This window comes from Equus quagga, chromosome 1, assembly GCF_021613505.1.
Source record: "Equus quagga isolate Etosha38 chromosome 1, UCLA_HA_Equagga_1.0, whole genome shotgun sequence".
Classification (NCBI taxonomy): Eukaryota; Metazoa; Chordata; class Mammalia; order Perissodactyla; family Equidae; genus Equus; species Equus quagga.
Window position 1 is genome coordinate 88,404,229 of NC_060267.1, and position 20,122 is coordinate 88,424,350.

General features: G+C 54.0%; 1 protein-coding gene across 21 annotated transcripts in view; it reads left to right on the top strand.

Moving 5' to 3' along the window:
• RALGPS1 (Ral GEF with PH domain and SH3 binding motif 1) overlaps positions 1–20,122 on the top strand; it is a 271,251-nt gene that overhangs the window by 233,099 nt on the left and 18,030 nt on the right. For 12 of the 21 annotated variants that reach the window (XM_046686090.1, XM_046686100.1, XM_046686023.1 and 9 more), the window contains 4 exons: positions 8,424–8,550; positions 10,113–10,270; positions 10,865–10,915; positions 12,597–12,648. In XM_046686090.1, the coding sequence (XP_046542046.1) occupies positions 8,424–8,550; positions 10,113–10,270; positions 10,865–10,915; positions 12,597–12,648 (388 nt within the window). The remainder of the gene's footprint in view (positions 1–8,423; positions 8,551–10,112; positions 10,271–10,864; positions 10,916–12,596; positions 12,649–20,122) is intronic. The other 9 variants (XM_046686146.1, XM_046686171.1, XM_046686135.1 and 6 more) reach the window with 2 other exon arrangements.

Genomic DNA, 20,122 nt, shown 5'->3' on the forward strand with positions numbered 1-20,122 from the left:
TCTTTTCTCGTCCTGCAGACACTGGTTCCCCCACATTCTGTCCCAGGCCTCCCTTCTTCTCACTGAGCTCACAGCCCTGGATAATGTCACCCACTCCTGGGGCTCCACATCCCCTGTGCTGACAAGTGCTACACATCTGTCCCCAGCCGCCATCTATGTCCTGAGCATGCTCCCGTCTATCCAACGGCCTCCAGACATCAGTCCCAAACCGGACTTCTCATCGGCACCCCCAAGCCTACTCGCTCAGTGAATAGCACCGGCCCCCACTGAGGCTTACCCTAAGTCCCCTCCTGCCACACCACCGCTGGTCCACCTCCTAGACACCTCTCGTCCACATTTCTCCTTCCCAGCCTGTGGTCTTGGCCACATCCACATGCTTTCCCCAGAGTGAGCTTTCTAGGGGGCAAATCTGAGCATAGCACCGCCCCTCCTAAAAATCTCCACGCCTTCCCCTCAGTAAACTCCAGGCTCCTTACAAGCCCCTCGGCTCCAGCTGGGCCCCCCCCCACACACACACACGTTCCCCACCCTCGGCTCTGCAGCCAGCCTGGCTCTCTGCAGTTTCTCTGGAGAAGGTTCTGCTGTCTGTCATTTCAGGGTCTTTGCACGTGCTGCTCCTGCATACGCTGCTGCCTCTGCTGGAACTCTTGTGGCAGCCTAGATGTCAGACCCTCCAGGTCCTCTCTGACTTTCCCATGTTCTCAGATGCACTACTCATGGCTCCACCAGCAGCTCGCCTGGGCAAGCTCCTTAGCCCTTCTGACCTCAGGTTCCACATTGTAACACTGAGATGACAGAGGTGCCTGCGAGGCTTACATAAGATCCTGTGTACAAAGGGTTTAGCAGTTTCTGGCACCTTGTAGATGGTTGATGAACATGAGCCATTATCATTACCACCATCATTATTGTTGTGGTGGTCATATTTTTGGTGTAGCTATTGCTATTACCATATGTACTATTATTTTTCTCCTATTAAGGCGTGTGTCTCTCCCAGGTGTAATTATCTGGTTACTTGTCTTTCTCCCCTACTTGACTGCAAACTTCATGAAGGCAGGACATCAGCTCTCTGATTCAGTGGGGCTGTCCAAGACCTGGCCCGGGGGCTGGTGCAGGCTCAGGAAACATTTGAGGCAGGAAGGAGGGAGGGCAGCTGTATCATTTCCTCCTCACAGGGCGGCCACCAGGTCGGACCACTGTTCATGTTTTGTAGATGGAGAATTCAGGCTCAAAGGTGTGAGGTGACTTGCCTGAGGTCACTCAGCCTGCATGGCAGATGCCAGTGGAGCCAGGCCTGCCTGTCCTGGATCCTGAGCGCCTTGCCTTTGCGGTTCCCCATCCTTCCTCCTGTCCACTCCCAAGCCGCTGTTAGAAGGCCCTGGGCTCTTTTCTCTTCCAGTCAATGAGTGGTCTGTTGGGCAGCATGTTGGTTTCTTAAGAGAAATGTAATGAAAACCAGATTATTTTCAACATCATATCTCGTTCCCCACAGAGACTGTCAGTTCTCATATGTTCCAATAAAACTGCTAAAGAAACAGCCACTTAAAGAGCTTTAAAGATTATTCATGGAAAAATTATGCTGAGGAAAAATAGAGCAATCCTCTGAGATAGTCAAGCCACATGGTCAGTTTTTCCAGCTGTTCGTGCCATATCGGGCCGGGCAGTGGGGACCACACTGCTAAGCAAGACCAGAGCCCCAGCTCGTTATCACCGCCCCCAGCCTTGCCTCTGACCCTGACCCTGACCCTGCCCCTGCCCCCAGGACGTGGAGAAACAAACGCCAGCCGCCCAGCTCAGGAACGGTCACAGAAGACACGTGTCCTTGGTGCTGTCACGTGGCAGCCACGCCAGGCTTGGTGGGGCAGGAGCGTCAGGCCTTTCAGTAGCAGAGAGTTACTTACTGGCAGAGAGGCCACCCCCTCCCTCGGTCCCAGCTGAATGGAAATTCTTCTGCTTCAGCGTCAGGCCCAGGCTGTTGGTCAGCAATGCAGGGGCTGGGCGTGGCTGAGACCCAGGGCACCCAGAGCAGCATCGGCTTTGACAGTGGGCCCAGGGAGATCACAGCCTCTCTGCCTGGGCCCCCTCACCCTTCCCTCAGCTGGGCTGAGGGGCATCTGAGGCCAGGCATGCCTCCCAAGGCCATCCAAAGCAGCAAGAAAAGGGGGCGTATCTGGGCTTCCTCCTGGAGGGAGAGTTGAGAGCTGAGAGGAAAAGAGACCACAGGCGAGTCCAGAGGCTCGGGAGAGCCTGAACATGGGGATCAAAGCCAGGATGCAGGAACCACACGGAGACAGTGGGAAAGGGACTCAATCAGGAGTGAGCAGGAGGGCCGAGGAAATTACCAGAAGAGCCTCGGAGTGGGCACAAACTCAGCACCCCTCCATGACCTGGTGTGCCTCCAAGCATGTCTTTAAGTGGCAACAAAGTGCCACCTGCATAGAAGTCAATGAAACAGGGCGTTCAGGTGTTCGTACGAGCCTGGCACTCAGGTGGTGCTCGACAGACATTAGTCCCCTTCCTGCCCCTCCCTCAAGAGTAGCAGTTGGACCTTATCCATCACATATTTCCTGGAGGAAGTGCCTCTTGGTTGTCAGATCACCTCAGATGTGTCACTGTGTCCCTTCTTTCTCAGGTCTTCACTAATGCCTGACCTTTGAACTGCCAGAGACCCTCACCCACCACATCCCTCCACCCCCCCAACCCCCCACCCCGACCAGGAGAGGGTGGACCCTGGGTTCAAGTGCCGCATATATTAGATATAGAAACCCTGGCTTTCTTGCCTGTAACACGGGGCTGCTAAGAGTACCCACCTCACGGATTGCAGCACGTGCACACAGCACAGTGCCAGTGCGCACCATCCAACCATAACTATCACCGTTATTATTACTACGACAACACCAAGGAGTCAAGTTCCAGTTCAGACCACAGGGGGAGGAGCGATGTGAGTTGACCTTTACAAAATACTTTCTGAACCCAGAGTGGGAGCCAGAGTGACTCAGGCAGGGAGACTGTGATCCCGCGTCCACGCCACTGATAAACAAGGCCTCGTCACTCCTCTGCATGGACTCATTTATTGAGCAATATGTGCAAAACACAAACAAGGCAGGATGGCTTCCGTTCTTCCTCTTCCCCTCTGGAGCAACTGCACGAGACGTTTCCTCCAGGACAGAGCCTCTCTCGTTCCAGTGCTTTGAGCAGAAGTTCACCGGGGTACATGTCAGAAGCACCTGGAAAGCAATGCCCAGACCCTCCTGAGGCCAAGAAAATGAGAACCTCCAGGGATGGGCCCAGGAAACTCCATTTCTCACACACTCTCCAGATGATTCTGATGTATTCTGTGGCTAAGAATCACAGCTTCAAAGAAGCTGATGACAGCATGGAGCCCCTCGCCAGGAAAATGCACACACACAAAGCTCACAATTTCAGTACCTCCACACGGTCCTCAGAGGCCTTCCATGACCCCTCTCCGTGGTGCAGTCCCGGCCGTGGCTCTCTGACTTCGTCGTTATGGATTGGTCTGTCAGAGCCCTGTTCTTGAGACGTCATGTTGAGACCTCGGACGGCCTCCTCTCTCTCCTGCCCCCGGGCCAGCTGTCCTGAGAGGCGGTGTGGTGGTGTGAGGCTTCCTTGTTAGGGTTCCTTGGGCTTCAAACAGGGACAGCCTCTGGCTGGCCTCAACCAAAAGGGAAACGATTGGCTCATTGAATCCGGGGAAGGCTGAGCAGCCAGGCCAGGGAAGGACAGAAAGGCCCTGGGCTTCAGGAACAACTGGAACAGGACTCCCTTCCGCCCTGCTTTTGCCTCACTCTGTGAGCCTGTCTCACCACACACCAGCTTCCTTCTCCACAGGAAGGGGAACATGGCCATCGACAGTGTCTAGGTTTCATTTCTTGTTCACCAAAAAGAGATTGTCTTCAAACATGTTCTAGGCTCAAGTCAAAACTCCTGGGGAAGGTGTCTACCCCTAGCCAGGACCAGGGGCAAGCCGCGTCGGTGACCCCGCTCGTGGGAGGGGAGGCTGCTGGAGAAGGCGCTGGTGCAGGTGGCCCCAGGTGCTCACCCCGCGGGTTCACAGGCCCACACTTGAACCTGCTTCCCTTGCCAGCCAGCTCCCTGTCCTCGATGCTCAACTTCCTGGGCATCTGCTTCCCCACTTGTGAATTAAGGCTAATAATGGAGACCTCCGCCGAGGGCTGTTGTATGGGTTATATGTGAAGGCACTGCGGGGCTGCCTCAGGACGCAGGTGGCACACTCAAATGGGGTGATTGGAGGAGAGTTTCAGAATGGGGCTGTTTACGAAGACGTGGATAGGGTGCAGGGGAACCCCAAGGGACGGGGCAGCACCCCAGGGCTAGAAACAGTGGGGTGCTGTAGCGGCCCCTAGGCCTGTAGGAGTGCATGGAGCACTAGTTACCAAATCCAGAGTAGAGGCTCGAGGAGACCGCTGCCTCTCAGGAGTGACCCCACAGGAGACAGCTGGAGGAAGCGGTGCCCGAGCCTCACTCTCCTCCCTTCCCCCAGCCTCCGCCAGGGCTCCCCATTGGCGTGACCCAACGAGGAGCCAGAGAGGAGGGAGCCCACTGACCTAGGCCCCTTGCACAGGGTGGAGAAAGGTACAGGACAGATCTGGAGGGCAAACAGAAGATTCCAGCACAGCCCCTAGCACAGCACCTGGCAGAGTTGGTGTCCAGTAGTTTTAAAGTATTCTCATTTTAAATAATGAAATGTCTAATAATAGGGAATACCCCTTGTACCCACTATCCCTGTTAAACAGAAGTAACATTTTGCCATATTTGCTTTATATGTTTCAAGTAATTAACATCACAGAGAGAGCAAAAGTCCCTCTCACCCATCCTCTCCTTTTCTTCTTGAGCGAAGTACCGCTGTCCTGGTACCGTTTTGAGTCATTCCTCTGCAGGTTTTTGTGTTTTACTACATATATACTGTGGGAGAGGAAGAAATTTTCCTCTACCCTTCTAGGTTCCTCTGCCTGGTCTAAAAGTTAAATGGACATGAGACAGATTAAGAGGAGAAAATCAAATTTAACTGCAGACATACAAGAATACACTTATGTGAGAGGGTTGGAGACAAAAAGGTAAAACCAGGTATATATGCCATCTTGAGCTAAGGAATGGGATAGGGGCCCAAGGCTTCAGAGGAGAGGAGGGCAATTCACAGGATGATAAGAAGAGAAGATGGTCGGCAATTAGAGGTTTGCCCTGCCATACAGATAGATTGTAAGGATTTATTTCTGGTGATAACTCTTATTATGGGCAAGACCCCCAATTTAAATTCTTTAAGGGAGAGGTAAAGTTTGTCTTGAGCCCACAGGGTCTCGATTGCCTTTAGCTCAAAATATTCCACGTGCCAAAGTGGCACGTCTTGGGGAGGCCTGTGAACCCCTTCAATACCTATACATAAACGTATATACAACGTTTTGTATGTTTTTAAAATTTTACCTAAATAACATCATGCCATCGACATAAACGTTCTTTTGCAACTTTCTCTTTCCACTTACGTATATTTATATGACCTATCCCTATTGGTACCTGTAGATCCAGTTTCTTCATTTTTTCCTGCTCTGTAGAATTTGTTGAGTGAATGGACCACAGCTCATTTATCCATTTCCATACAAGGGGCCCGTAGGTTGTTTCCGCACTGAATATCCTTGTAAATATGTCTCCTTGTGCATCTGTGCAAGAGTTTCCCAAGCATAGAGACCTCGCATTGGAGTCACTGGTCACGAAGGCGTAGCATTTTCACCTTTACCAGCATGGCTAATTGCTTTCCAAATGTTCTACACTCCTCTGAGCCCTGAACTAGCATTCCTGTCCCTCCACATCCTGGCCAACACTTGATATTGTCAGGCTAACTAGTTTTTTACAATCTAATGAGGTGAAAATGTCTCTTGTTTTTACTATAATTTACATTCCCATTATTGTCAGTGAGGTTAAGCATCTTTCCTTATAGTTATTGGTCATTTGGGGTTCCTCTTTTGTGAATTTCCTCTTTGTGTCCTTTGTCCATTTTCTCTGTGTTGTTTGTCTCTTTCTTGCTGGTATTTGAAGTTCTCTATATATCTGAACATGAATCCTTTGTTGATGGTGTGAGTGGCAGATCCCTTCTCCCCAGACTATGACTTACCTTTTAATGTTGATTTTGCTGCCTTTTGTTTATTTGTTTACTTTTGTGCAGTAATGTTTAATGTAATCACATTTATTCACTTTTTCCCTTTTAAGGTTTGTGCTTTTTGTTGCTTTCTTCTCCTCGAGGTTATAAAGATTGTCTCTTATTTCTTTCCCAATAGTTTTGCCTTTTTGCTTTTCACACTTATGGCATTAATCCACTTGTATAATATAAGATAGGAGGACTCTAATTTCATCTTTTTCCGCATGGAACCCAAATGTTCTAGCTGTATATACTGAAAAGACTCTCCCTTCCCCTCTCACTTGTAATACCACCGCCACCGTGAAGCGAGTCTAGGCTCTCACTTCTGATTGACTGACCTGTTTCTCCATCCATGCCCCGACACCGAGCTGTGTGAATTACTGTTGTTTTGTGTTTCGTTCTGATATCTAGTAGGGCAAGTCCTATACTATTCTTCTTAAGAATTGTCTTGGCTGTTTTGTCCCTTTGTTCTTCCCTCAGTATTTTAAGATCAGCTTAAATGACTGAGTCCGGCAGGGTTTGAATACCATGCCATTGACAGTTTCAAGCAAGGAATGACGTGGCCAACTTTTCATTTTTCAAACACTCATGAAGCTGTATATGGGTTGGATTTGAGAGGATCAGACTGAAGACAGGAAGAAGATAAAGGGTGGGGACCCAGACCAATCACTGACAAGAGAGATGGGCGGGGAGAGGGTGTGCAAAAATCTAGGGGCTTTGGTGACTGTGTATGGCAAGTGAGAAGAGAAAAGGCAAATCATAGTCTAGGAGAAGCCAAGACAAGCCCACATTCCAGGCCAGGGAACTGAGTGACCAGCAGTGCTTCCAGCCAAGGCTGGAAACCCAAGAGGAGGTTCCAGGTTCAACCTTGGCTGAGCTGAACTTGGGTACCTTAGAAAAGTTCAGACAGAGATATCGTGCCAACAGGTGGGTATATAGGTCTTGGGCTCAGATACAAGGACTACAGTAAAGATCGAAGAGTCATCAGCATGTCTGTCGAGTTAAAATCAAATCAAAACCAGGAGCCAAAGAGGGAGCCCTCTGTACCTCCCAAAGTTCCAGAAGGGAGGTGGACTTTCCGCAGTGGACAGGCTGGGGAGGGGGGCCATTATTTTGGACACTAAGCATGATCCAAACATGCTGGAGGACACGGGAACCTAGGTCACTTGTGGATCTACGGTATCTTGTGATGGAGGATGTGGAGCCCTGGATGGACCTTGGACCTCACAGGTCCTCCCGAAAAGTTCCCCAGCATGGCCAGGCAGCAGCCCCTTGATTCACTGTGTATTCGACGTGCTCTGTAGGAAGTGGCTGGGCCCCTTTGTGGAAGCCCTGGTCCTCACTTCCGGTGTCTGGCCCAGGTAACAAAAGCTACACTAGCATCTGGGGTCACCTCCCTTAAAGACCTCCCTTCCCAAGCCACAGAAACTAAAGAGTACAACAGTGGTCGGGGTCCCACCCCCTCAAAACATAGCTGTGGACATGGCCACAAAGGACTCTGCCTCGTTGTCTGCATATAGTGCTCAGTGGCGTTTGTGGCCCAAGCCCCTGGCTCTGGTGACCTCCTGTTGGCCCCATGATTGAGGCTGAGGAGGACATGGTGATAATTCTCGTAATAAAACAAGTATGAGTGCTAACTGTGGGGCTCTACAGACACCACCTCAGTACTCCTCTCAGCCACCTGCAAGGAAACTGAGCCTCAGGGAATAAGTTACGTAACCCGTCCAAGCTCACCCAGGCAGGAGCTGACAGGCCTGAGGTCTGAGCCCCTGCCTGCCTAGCTGTGCTCTCGCTCAATCTGCTGCCTCCCCAGGAAGCTTTCCATCCCTTTGTTTTGAATGAGGGGCTAGAAAGCAGAGTGGCTATAGAAGGACACGGGGGGACTCAGAAGACACGCTGTTAAGTCTCAATTCTGTCACCCAGCTGGGTGACTTTGGATAAGTTGTTCCATGGGGAAATGGGGCCAGGCTGTTGATCCCCATGTGCATCCCCCACATCCCTCATGGCACTCTCCTCTGCATTAGTCAGGGGACGCCATGCACAGCTGGACACTGGCCATCCTGACCGTTGGTTGTCAGACCTGGACACTGATTGTACTGGAAGGGAGGGACCAGTGTCTCATGAGCAGAAAGCTGTGGGGCTTGAATGACCCTTGCCCACCTGTGACAGCCAGGCGGGGTACCTTACCCCAAGCCTGCCTCTCCTCCTCCAAGCTTCTGCAACCCCCACCATCGCTCTCTTTCTGCTCTGTTCGCAGGCCCCTCCGCCGGCTCCAGTTCTGCGAGGTTCAGCCGGAGGCCCACCTGTCCTGATGCTTCTGTTGCTGGCAGCCTCCCCACACCCCCAGTCCCAAGACACAGGAAGAGCCACAGCCTGGGCAACAAGTGAGTGAGTGAGCCCACCGGACTCGGCTGAGCATGGGGTAGGGGCTAAAGGGATCCTGGGAATGTTTGCCCACCGGGGCCCTCCCCAACCCCATCTGGGAGGTGCTGCCAAGCGCCCTGGTATCCTGGCTGGTGTCCTTCCCTCAGGCTGGAAGAGCTGGGGGTGGCTGCGGCAGCACAGCCTGTGTACTGGTGATGATCTTGCTGGCTCAGTAGCTGATGGAGGAAGCATGCAGGCAAGGACAGGGAAGCAATAGTGGGATTCCAGAAAGCTTGCTCCCAGGTTCAATTAGTGCCTCCTTTATGGAAAATCCCAGAGTCCAGTAGACACCATGACTGTCATCCAGGGCAGCACTAGGTGTCTCGTGGCGCCTGCTAGTGGTGGGGCTCAGAGTCTCTGCCTGCCAGTTGCTGCGGAAAGCCTGTGGAGTGTGAACCCGCCGCTGGTTCACCCAGCCCTCTGGGGCTGACAGCCAGGGGGATGCGTGGTCCTGGCATCACTGGGGGCAGCCATGCTCGTGTCCCCAGGGTGTTGGCACAGGCTCCTAAGAGTTGGCTCCATCCCTTCCTCCCTGCCTCCCTCTGTTCCTTCATCTCTTCCTTCCTTCCTTCTTCCCATCTTCCTCCTCCCCTTCCTCCCTCCCTCTCTTCCTTCCTTCCTTCCTTCACTAAGACATAAACCTCAGCCAGCCTCAACCTCAACCTACATTCCTGTCGAGCATTACAGTTGTCCCTGGTAACTGGCAAGGATTGGTTCCAGGACCACCCCCCCACACCCCCCCCGAAATCTGCAGATGTGCAAGTCCCTTATATAAAATGGGGCAGTATTTGCATATAACCTACACACATCCTCCCATATACTTTAAATCATCTCTAGATTACTTATAATACCTAATACAATGTAAATAGTTGTTATACTGTATTGTTTAGGGGATAATGACAAGAAAAAAAGTCTGTACATGCTCAGTACAGATGCAACCATCAGAGGCCTTCCCATTAGCGGTTGGTTGAATCCGTGGTTGGGTTGAATCCGCGGATGCGGAACCACGGATGTGGAGGGCCAACTGTGTCTCCTTGAGCCCCTCCAGGCCTCCAAGGTAGGTGCTGTGTTACACGTCTGCATTGTAAGAATGAGTCCAGTGAGGTTCAACGGGGTGAAGTACCTTGCGATGTAGTGAGGTTGGAGCCAGGATTTGGACCAGGGGCTTGTGACACCAGCACCAGATGTGCTGATCGCAGGGTCACAGTGCCCCTCCACTTATGTGGCCCCATTGCTCACAAGCACCATCTGCTCACTAGAGCCTCATAATCATCCTTGGAGACAGGCAGGGCAAGTATTATTAGTCTCCATTTGGCAGATGGAGAAACTGAGGCTCAGAGAAAGGATGTGACTTGCCCAGGTGACACTGTGAGACAGGGCATCGCCTGGACTTGTAGCATGGTTCTGAGTGGAGGCCTTTTTCCTGCAGCTGTGCCATCTGCTCAAGCCCCCAGGGCAGGTGTAACCATGGTCACTCCATAGATAAGGAGCTTTGCTTTCTCTCTTCCTTTCCGTCTTCCAGTATGATGTGTCAGTTGAGTGTAGTTGAGAGTAAAAGTGCGACATTCCCATCGGAGAAAGCGAGGCACCTGCTGGACGACAGTGTCCTAGAGTCCCGCAGCCCCCGCAGGGGCCTCGCCCTCACCTCCTCCTCTGCCGTCACCAATGGACTCTCCCTAGGTAAGCGTCTCAGCCTGCACATGACAGCGGGCGGGCCACAGCCTGGCGTGTGCTCCATGTCTGTCTCTGTCACTGTGCAGTGCCCGGTGGCCCCTCGTCCCCTGCAGAAAGGGCTCCCTGCAAGAGTCACTAGAGCCAGGGAGGCCTTTGCTCCTGGCCTCCAGGGCTTCACGAAGTGCCCTGGGTTTGTCCTCATCCTGCTGGTAGCCTTGAGTGTGGCAGGCAGGTGGAGGGAGCAGCCAGACAGGTGCCTGAGACCTGCTGTCATTGTCGGCCACTGCCAAAGCCTGGCTGCTGCCCCCATGGGGCTTCTGTCCCTGGGGGAGCCACAAGTCCCAGTGTGCAAGAGCAGGGGAAGCTGCCCGGGGACAGCAGCTGGGTGGGCCACCGGGTCCTCACTTCTGTGCTTATCTTCACACTGAGAGGCCAGAATTAGGGAGGATGGAAACTTGATCTTCAAGGATGAAATTGCATGTCTGAGTTTCAGCCAGAAATGGTGCTTATGTCAATGGAAAGGACAGAAACTGAGCTGCTGTGGCTGGGATGGGCAGAGGTTGAAGTCAGAGCTGACGACGCATTGAGCTCTGCTCACAGGTCCATCCCCCTGCAGTGCCCAGGTCCCCTGTTGTTACTGCTATCAGACAGGTATACTCTGTGCTGGCTGTGCCCTTTCAACAAGCCTGTGCGTCTGTAGTTTGTGTGTCTGTGTGTCTGTCTGCTTGCCTTAAGAGGGAGCCCTCTCGGGGCTGGTGGTGGTTTAGACAATTGCCAGGCTGGGTGTTTGATCTGGTGAGGACTTTGGGGTGGAGGGCCCATGAGAACTGGAAGGAAGTAGGTGGTAGGGACAGGAAAAATGTCCACGTCCCTGTGAAATGAGGCCAGTCTCTGAGGCAGTGTCACTCCAGGGGGCAGCTGTCTCCCACTCCCAGAGAGTCTGTGACAAGCAAGGTCCATGTCTGCCTTCTGTCCTGGGAGGCGGTTACCCTATTTGGACCCAGTCAGCGGTGTGTGACAGCTCAGGACAGTGCGGCCCGTGGTTCCTGGTGTGCCTCGGGAGAAGAGTTTGGGGGCAGCGTGTTGGGGAAAGGCTGGGTTAAGCCAGGTAAGCAGGTCTCTTCTCAGAGACGTCAGTGTACCGATGGGCATTACGGGTCTCCAAGAGGGCAGTGGAGTCCACGGGTTCCCACAGTGTCTGGTCAGGGAACCTTTCTCCTTGGAGCGTCCTGTGGGATGGGCTTCTGGAACCAGTCTGAGAAATGCCGGCCCAGGAGCATTCAGCTGGGCAGCGGAGGAGCTGTTCTACATCCAGGAAACTTTCTGAGCTGTGCCTGAGCCCAGGCCTTGCGATTCCTGAGACAGAAAACTGAGTCAGACGCAGTGCTGTCTGGTGTCCAGGCGGGCGATCACCAGGCGGCTTGGTTCTCGGCTCCTCTACTCGGGAAGCACAGATGTTTTTCTGTTTGGAGCTGAGGGCCCAGGAGCAGGTTGCCATGTGTTCATGTGGCTGGTTTGGGGCTGAACTGGTCCTCTGCACCCTGTAACTCCCAGGGGCCTAAGGCCTCCTCCTTCCCCCTTCCCACTGCTCAGCCTTGGTGCCAGCAGGCGGCCCAGGCAAAGAGCACTGGCCCGAGGTGCCTCTGAGGTCTGAGGGAGAATACAAAGACAGCGTGAAGTGACAGGAGGAAATCTCTCTGCTGTCCTTGTGGCCAGAGCCAGGCCTTGGAGAGCCCCTGAGAAGGAGGGCATCCCAGTCAGCCCCCGAGGGGCAGGCCCTGGGGAGGGTTGAGCCCCTCTCTGTGTGTACACTGGCCAGGGGAGTGAAGAGGCCCTCCCTCGAGGCTTCTGCCTAATGTGAGGCAGCTGCTCTGTGACCAGTGTCCAGTCAAGCCCTGACCCTTGGGAGAAGTGCTCATTTGGCTTCTGTCCTCACCAGGTGAGGCCTGTTAAGCACTGGTTTCACTTGGGCCAGAAGGGAGACAGTGGTGGAGCCAGACCAGGCCAAGACAGAGGCCTAAGGACCCAGACCCCAGTGGGCCGGTGGACAGGCAGCTGCAGCCTTCAGGGGAACAGTGGGAAGCAAGTGAGGACCCACATGGGAACAGTGGGACAGGATGGTTCTTTCGACTGACTTAGGGCAGAGTCAGAAATAGCAGCAGCAGAAACCCGAGTCCCGCGGATACCCACAGGGTCAGGAAGCTGTTTCTCTGTCACTTCTGTGGAGCTCAGGGGCCTGGGCCCCGTGACCCAGGAGAATAGGCCTCTCTGGGGTTGGCCCCTCTTCTGCGAGGCCGCCCACCACGCTCATTGATCTGTGTTCCTTTTCCAGGCAGTAGTGAGAGCTCAGAGTTTAGTGAAGAGATGTCTTCAGGGCTGGAAAGGTGAGTGTGGCCTCAGCTCGGCCTCCCTCCCAGTGGATGTGCTCAGGGCCTGTGGGAGCTGGAGACAGTTCTGGGCAGGGACCAGCCCCCACCCCCACCGCTGGCCTGGTAAGGCTGCTCTGTGGCTCCTCAGATCACCTTGGCCCAGGGGCAGGGCCACCTAGAAGGAAGAGCAGGATGGATGTGGGGCCGGGGGTCCCAGCCCTGTGCTCTGAGCAGCCGCACTCATCATCTGGTCCAGAGCTAGCCCAGGAGCCTGAGGCCAGCCCCTCTTCTCAGGCGGAGCTGCTGAGGAGACCTGGGACAGATTTGGTCTGAAATAGGGCTTCTTGGAACCAGAAGCCTGAGAATGGGCCTTGCCTGGAGATAGGCATGTGGCTCCGCCTGGTGGGGTCTGAGGGTGTTGCACCCACACGGCCTCAGGCCCTGCTGTGCACTGGTGACAATGAAGTGGATCCCTGGCCCGGGGTTTGGCTTCCTGTGGCGAGCACATCTGCCCTGGGAGTCAGGCCTCCCGCCCGGGAATTCAGCCACTGCACCTACTCCATGGCGCTTCCTCTGTGCCGGGCACAGGGGCTCGGGGCAAACAGGGACTCTGTGAACCGGGCGCTCAGGCCATGGTGCTGCCAGAGGTGGAGGGCATCGTGATGAGTCCACGTCTGAGGGGGCAGGGAGAAATCCAGGGATAGGATGTCCCAGAGAGGAGGTTTGTCCTTCAGAGTAGCCACTCCACCAGCACGCAGGGGCCTGTGGGCACAGACAGGCACACACTCGCACGCTCACACAGTTGTCATACACACTCACGTGGACACACACTACACACTTTCACACATACTTAAACAATCTCACACACGTGTGCACACGCATTCCTGTGTGCATACACACACTCACACACTCTCCCACACATGTGGAACACGTAATTACACACGTGTGCATTCACACACATGCGTGCATTCACATACCTCTCACACATATGCACACCTCACACATGTGTGCATGCACACACACACACACAAACACACACTCCTCCAGTGCCCAAGCCTCCTGTCTCCTCAGTCCCCATGCTCATAAAATGGCCAAAGGAGAGGTAAATCCTGCCCAGCAGTCCTCACAGGGTAGAGGGACATCACAGGTGAGAGGCGGTCTTTGTCAAGCAGTCCTGTGGGCCAGGCACGGTCTTGGTCTCACCACATCCTCAAACACTGCTACACAGTGGCTATTTGCTGTGTCCCCACGTGGACAACAAGGCTCAGAGAGGTGAAGTGACTTGTCCTGCTTCACACTCCTCTGGTGGGGCAGAGCTGACCCAAATCCACATCCTCCTGACCACCAAGCCCGCCTCCTCACCCCTGTGCTCCAGGCCATGTCCAGAAGGCCGCAGTGACAGCTGCAGGGCCTGGCCCCACGTCGGTCAGTCTGTCTGTCCGTCCTTATGAAACCCTGGATAGAGAGCTGGAGAGGGGGAGGAGCAATGCCATGGGCCCTCGGAGGCTCTTCCCTCTGTCCCCACCCCAGGACTCCTGGAGGGCCATTTGCTCTGTTCTCATTTGGAGAGCTCAGGCAAATGGGCACCAGTGCCCTCGTTTTGGGGCTGCCCCAGCAGTGGGGTGAGATCCAGACAGGCACCATGGGCAGACAGACTCCAGATCTGATCGGCAAGAGGTTGACTTTTCTCAGCCCCAGTCAGGGGACTCCCGGGGGCACCCTGAGGAAGGGGGCTTACAGGAAGCCAGCATGTCCCCTGGCCAAAGGCCAGTGAGGGGACGTTGAGTGGAAATGCAGGCCCAGTGCCAAGATCCTGAATACCATCCAGACCTGGACCTATTCATTGGCTCATTCATCCTTTCATTCCCTCATTCCCTCATTCCCTCATTCATTCATTCATTCATTCATTCAGTAGCTGTTTGTTAAGCAACTGTCCCTGCCAGACACCGCACTCAGTCACCGAGGGTAGCAGATATGGTTCCTGCGCAGCACCCACAACCGAGGTCAGAGCCACCAGGAGGGAAGGCGGTGAGAGAATTCCTGCCCAGGGAGACGGTGCTGTACTAATTCCGTGGTGAATACTGTCCGATGTAGCATTTCTCTTTTCTCTCCTGCACTTAGAGTTAGCATTCGATTCATGGTCCATCTGAGTGTCTATCGCACATGCTTTTCGGGTGGGATCTCCTGCAAGCGCTGCCCTCCCAGCCGGCTCACCTCTGCAGAGGCCCAGCCCTGCCTCCGGCGGCATTCAGAGTGGTCCTTCAGGGAGAAGGTCCTCTTTCCCATTCTCTTGGGGCCTAGCTCCTTGTCCAGCACCTCCCTGCTGAGGGGAGCAGGAGACCACCTGTTTCGGAAGATGCCAGTGGGGCTAGGATGTCCCCTCCAGTCCCTTCTGAGACCCAAGGCAGTCCTCCAGATCCAGATGTCAGCTGCCCCTTGGCCTCCAGCTCCTGTGGCCCGGCCCCAGTCTCCATTTCCATCCTGCATTAGCCTCTTTTCACGTCCACCAGAAAGAACCCATTCCCTCAAAAGCATGTGAGCATTCTAGACTTTCCTGAAGACCCCATGGGAGAGTTGGAGGGGAGGATGTACCTCACACGCTTTGAAAATCTTTGTTAAAGGTTGATCTTCTCTCACAGTTCAGTGACCACAGTTCACATTGCCACCTGGGCCTCCTTAGTCCTAACCTTCACCCACCCAATGCTCAGCCCCACTGGGTCCTCCTTCCATCCCTAGGCCTCCCCCAGGTGACACTGCTCCTGTTCTATAAAGGGGGCAGACTCCCTCTTCTCTGGAAGCCAGGCATCACCCTGCCTAGACCTGCAGGCCAGCATCTGCCCCAAAAGAGCCTCCAAAACACTTTTCAGCAAAAAGGCGCCTCCCCTCTTGGAGACCCCGCCTGCTGTTCCTGGCAGATGCTCTGAGAACGCAGCTCTCTCTGCATCTTTACACCTGCATGGGCAGATGGTGGCCTCAGAACCAGAGCCAAGGGCGCAGACCCCAGCAGCTGCTGGGCCCCACCCAGAGGAAGGAGGTGTGAGAAAGAAAGAGGTCCTGGCTTCTCCAGTTCCCAGACTAGGGTGGGGGCAGCATCTTGTCCCACAGCCCTGAAACTTAGGGGCCACAACCTTCTATTGACTTGCCAACCAGCACCCCTGGCCCTGGTGACAAGCTTGGCCCAGGCCAGGAATAAAAATGGAGCCAGACACCAGCCTGAAGGGCAGGGAGGCTGCAGGCCCGTGATCCCCATCACCAGCACACGCCCCTCTGTTGGTCTGAGAGCACATCTTAATCACCCTTTATGCCGCTGTGACCAGGCGGGTAGGAGGGTTCCCGTTGTCCAGCTGAGGGTGGGATCCTTTGGCTCTGCCCTGCAAGTTTGCCTTCCCTGAGTTTATACACATGCACGTTTCAGTGCCTGAAGTGGCCTGAAGGCAGACCTTGGGTGGGAGGCAGAGCTCAGGCTGTATCCAGTGCTTCCCTGAAGTGGCCAGCCTTCAGGAACGCCCACATTGGAGCCCACACAGTCTTAGGGACCCACCGCACTGCTCTCTGTGGGAGTGAGTCCGGTGGAGGGGTGGCGTGGCCACCAACCCCTGTTCTTGCTGGGACTGTGGAGTGAGCACTCAGGGAGCAAAGAGGACCTTCTGCTACTGCTCTTAGCCTCCTGCCCCTCATCCATCTCAGCCTCAGCAAGGTCACAGGGCCTGCGGGCTGTGTTGGGGTGGGGGCAGGGCAGGGAGTGGGAGGAACAGACTGGAGCCCTGAAGCAGCCAGACCCAGGGAGGTGTTGGTCAGTTCCCAGCCCCCAGGCCGCCCTAAAGACCTTCTCCTATCTTCAGGGCCCAGAGGGAGAGCAAAGTGGTGGTCCTGGGTCAGGGCCCTCGAGAACCAGAGGCCAGAGTCACTGGGGAGGGGCTAGGGGTCCTCCTCTCTTAGGACTCTACCTCATGTCCCAGCCTGCGGCTTTCTTGCCTCAGTATCCTGGGAGTGGGGACAAAAGCAGGAGAGCCCTGCGTCACACTCGCTTTCTGCGGAAGGGCAGGAAGGCAGCCCTGAAAGGGCATTTTCAATGTGGCCTTAGTTGACAGAAGGTAGGGACTACAGACTCCGCACCATGCAGACCTTCGAGCAAACCTCAGGCTTCTCAGGAGTCAGAGGGAGAAGGGAATATTTCAGGCAGGCCCATCAGTAAGGGGTGACAGGTGCTTCTTCATACCTGATTTGGCACTAAAGTGAGAACAAGAATATTAGTCTAAGAGTTAAAAAGTTTAAACGAGGTTTTGTGGTAGAGGAACAAAATGGATGATAGAGGTGAACATATGTGTATGTATGAAGATAGATAATATCTTTCATCTTGATTATGTCTGAGTTGTAGGGTTATTGAGTGAGTTTCTTTTCTTAATTTTTTTTTTTTCTGTATTCTCCAAATTTTCCACAGTGGGTAAATGTTTCTTTTACACCCAGAAAAAAATTAACATATCACTCTTTTAAAGAAGATATAATCAGAAATGTTTACTGATCAGTTTTTAAGAGGTGAAATATGAAAGTACGTCACCAAGTTCATTAAAAACACTCGGCCATCCATCTTCTCTAGTGTGGCATCACCTGTCTGTGTGGAAGGGCATTCTCACGTGACAGACATGAGAGACGGGCCCAAAATACGGGTGGTGGAAAGACTAGGAGGCAGAGTGGTCCTTGGAGGAAGCCCCTCTGCGGGGAGAGAGCGGGGGAGGGAGAGGAAAGTGTGACAGCCCCTGTCCTTCCTTCCCAGAGAGGGGGAGGGATGCAGCAGTCACAGCTCACAGTCAAGTCGGGAGACAGATTAAATCAGTGATGCCAGGTCCTTCATGTTGCTCATGAAGAAGACGAGCAGCAGGTAATGGGGATGTCCGACAGGGTGACCCAAGTTTGGTGGCTTCTGGTAGAGGCAATGGTTAAGCAGAAGTCCAAGGACATTGGTGAAGAGGACTGCAGAGGGCCCTGAGGAGGCTGCCAGGCCTGAGCCACGTACCAGGATGGGAGAGGTGGCCCAGGAATGCTTGACGTCTCTAAGCGTCACTGCAGGAGCGCTGGGCTCCGTGACATGTCCTGCCTCTGAAGTTCTTCGTGTGCCTCTGCGGGGAAAGGCCATGGTCTGGCTTCCGGACACTGCCAGCAGCGCTGGGAGGGGCCTGAAGTCAGGATGCTCACTCTCTCGGTGACCTTGGGCATGTCTCTCAACCACTCCGAGCCTCAGGTTCCTCATCTACAGTCAGGATGCTCACGGGAAATACGTAGCACATGGGTGAAGTGGCTCCACTGGGGAAACTTGCTTTGGGATTTTTGTGAGTTTCAGGCAGTAGGTACCTCTTGCCAGCAAGCAAGTAGTCGAGGGGTCTAAAGCTGGGTGGAGCAAAGAGGGAATTCCCCCTATGGCAGTTCAGTCATCACGGGATGGGTGGGCCACATGAAGGCAAGCGTCCACCAGCCCTGGTTGGCTCCAGGATGACGCTGACACAGAGCCAGGAGAGGGCCCCTTTAAGAGGGCTCTGCAGACAGTCAACTTGCAGCTTCTCTAGGGTGTTGAGGGTGAGTGATGCAATTTCTGCCTTGTATGAGCTTGCCGTGTTCTTTTTAGCTGGAGGTGTCTTCCAACATCCTTAGGGAGACTCCAGGAAAGTGGAGTCGTGGCAGCAGAGCCCCAAGCCTGCTAGCCCCGAATCAGAGTTTTTAAAGACACTCCTTTCCTTCCTTGGGAAGATCAGAGGACTCTGGCAGATTCCCCAAGTTTGCCAGGGTGTAAGGGCTGCCTCTGAGCTCCAAACTCTGCAGCATTTCAGGAGAGGGAGGTGAAGCTCTGGAAGCGAGCCTGGAGGTGAGGGGTCCGCTTTGACTGAAGTACAGCCCCGAGAGTGACTGTTTTCAGGGTGACTCTCTCAGAGGGCCTGGTTGCCCTGCCTCCCGTGGCTGAGGCCCAGGAACCCCCCAGGCTCGTGTCCTTGCCCTGCCCACTCCTCAGTCCGTTTCCCCAGCCCATCCTGCTCTGTGCCTCCCTTCTGCCTCTGCCTCGAGTGGCAGCCCAGTTGAATGATGTGCCAAGCTTCTGATTTTGGTTTCCCCTAAAGATGCCGTCTCTTGCCTTGCTCCCTGCAACAAACACTGAAGCCTAGCAAGTGAGGCTCCACCAGGAGTTCAGGCCCCTCTGAGGGAGAACAGTGGGCAGTGGTCCCTGGGTCTTTTGCTTGACCCTGACCTTGGGCCCCAGTGGACAAGGGTTAGGCCTGCCCACTAGCTGCTGCAGCTTCACAGGTAGCTGAGAAATCTCTGCTCACAGCCTCTCTGTCCAATACTACAACCCCTCTGAGTCAGGTCCTAGAAAGTGGGGAGGACTCTCCTGCTGTCTTGTGTCCATCCTTCTCTGTGTAGATCGGCCATACTCCCCTCTCTCTCTGCAGACCAGATTTCTAGACTTCTCAGCTCACAGAGGGGAAGATGGACACCTCACAGCTCCCAGGTTTACGTGTTATAGCTTCACCCGGCCCGCAGAGCCTGACTTTCAATCTCTCAAATCTGGTTCCTAGTTGCCAGAAGGGAAAATCTGATTGACTTGGCTTGGATCAGGTGTTGTTCTGTCCACTCAGCTAAACATTCAGGACAAATATGGCTCCTGGGGACCACTCAGTGGATCAGGGACCTTGCCCAGAGAAGAATGAGTGAAGCACAGGCAGGAAAAGTCCTTTAACAAGTGCTGCTGGAGGAGACTTCCCAGCCCCAGCAGAACTCAGGGTGGCAGCTTCCTGCCTGCAAATGAGGGCGCGTTATCAGGAAGCGGCCAAGACCAAACCCTGGCTTCCCATCAGGGCTTTGCTGGTGCAGGCGGACACTGCTGATGCATAGCACTTGAGATGGAAGAATCGAGGAGTCCCTGCTTCTGCTGAGACAAGATTACTGAGGCCTCAGTGTAATTATTATTCAAGACCTCTCCCTGCTCCCCACTCTCCTAGGCCAGCAGCAGGGACTTAGGGTTGTATGCAGTTTAACCCCCAAGATACCTACCATCTAATGTGTGCCTGGAGAACTATTGAGGGGGAGATGCCCTACAGACCCGCCTTGGGTACGCTGAATTCTCCTGATGCAGTTGGCCCAAGCAGGACCCTGGCTGCTTCCACCTCAACAGCACAACCTACTCTTCTTCTCTCTAGTGTTGTGACCTTGGGCAAGTTACTCCCCCTCTCCAAGCCTCAGATTCCTTATCTATAAGGTGGAAATAAGAATGGCGCCTGCCTCACAGTGTTGTGGGATTAAACAAGATAATGAAGAAGTACTGCTTAGCACATTGCCCAGCATCCGTTATCCCCTTCATCCCCATCATCCCCATCATCCCCATCATGCCATCCTCCTCTTCCTCTTCTTCATTTCATCCCCATAATCATCATCATCATCTCCATCATCATCATCTCCATCATCATCATCATCATCATCATCATCATCATCATCATCATCATCA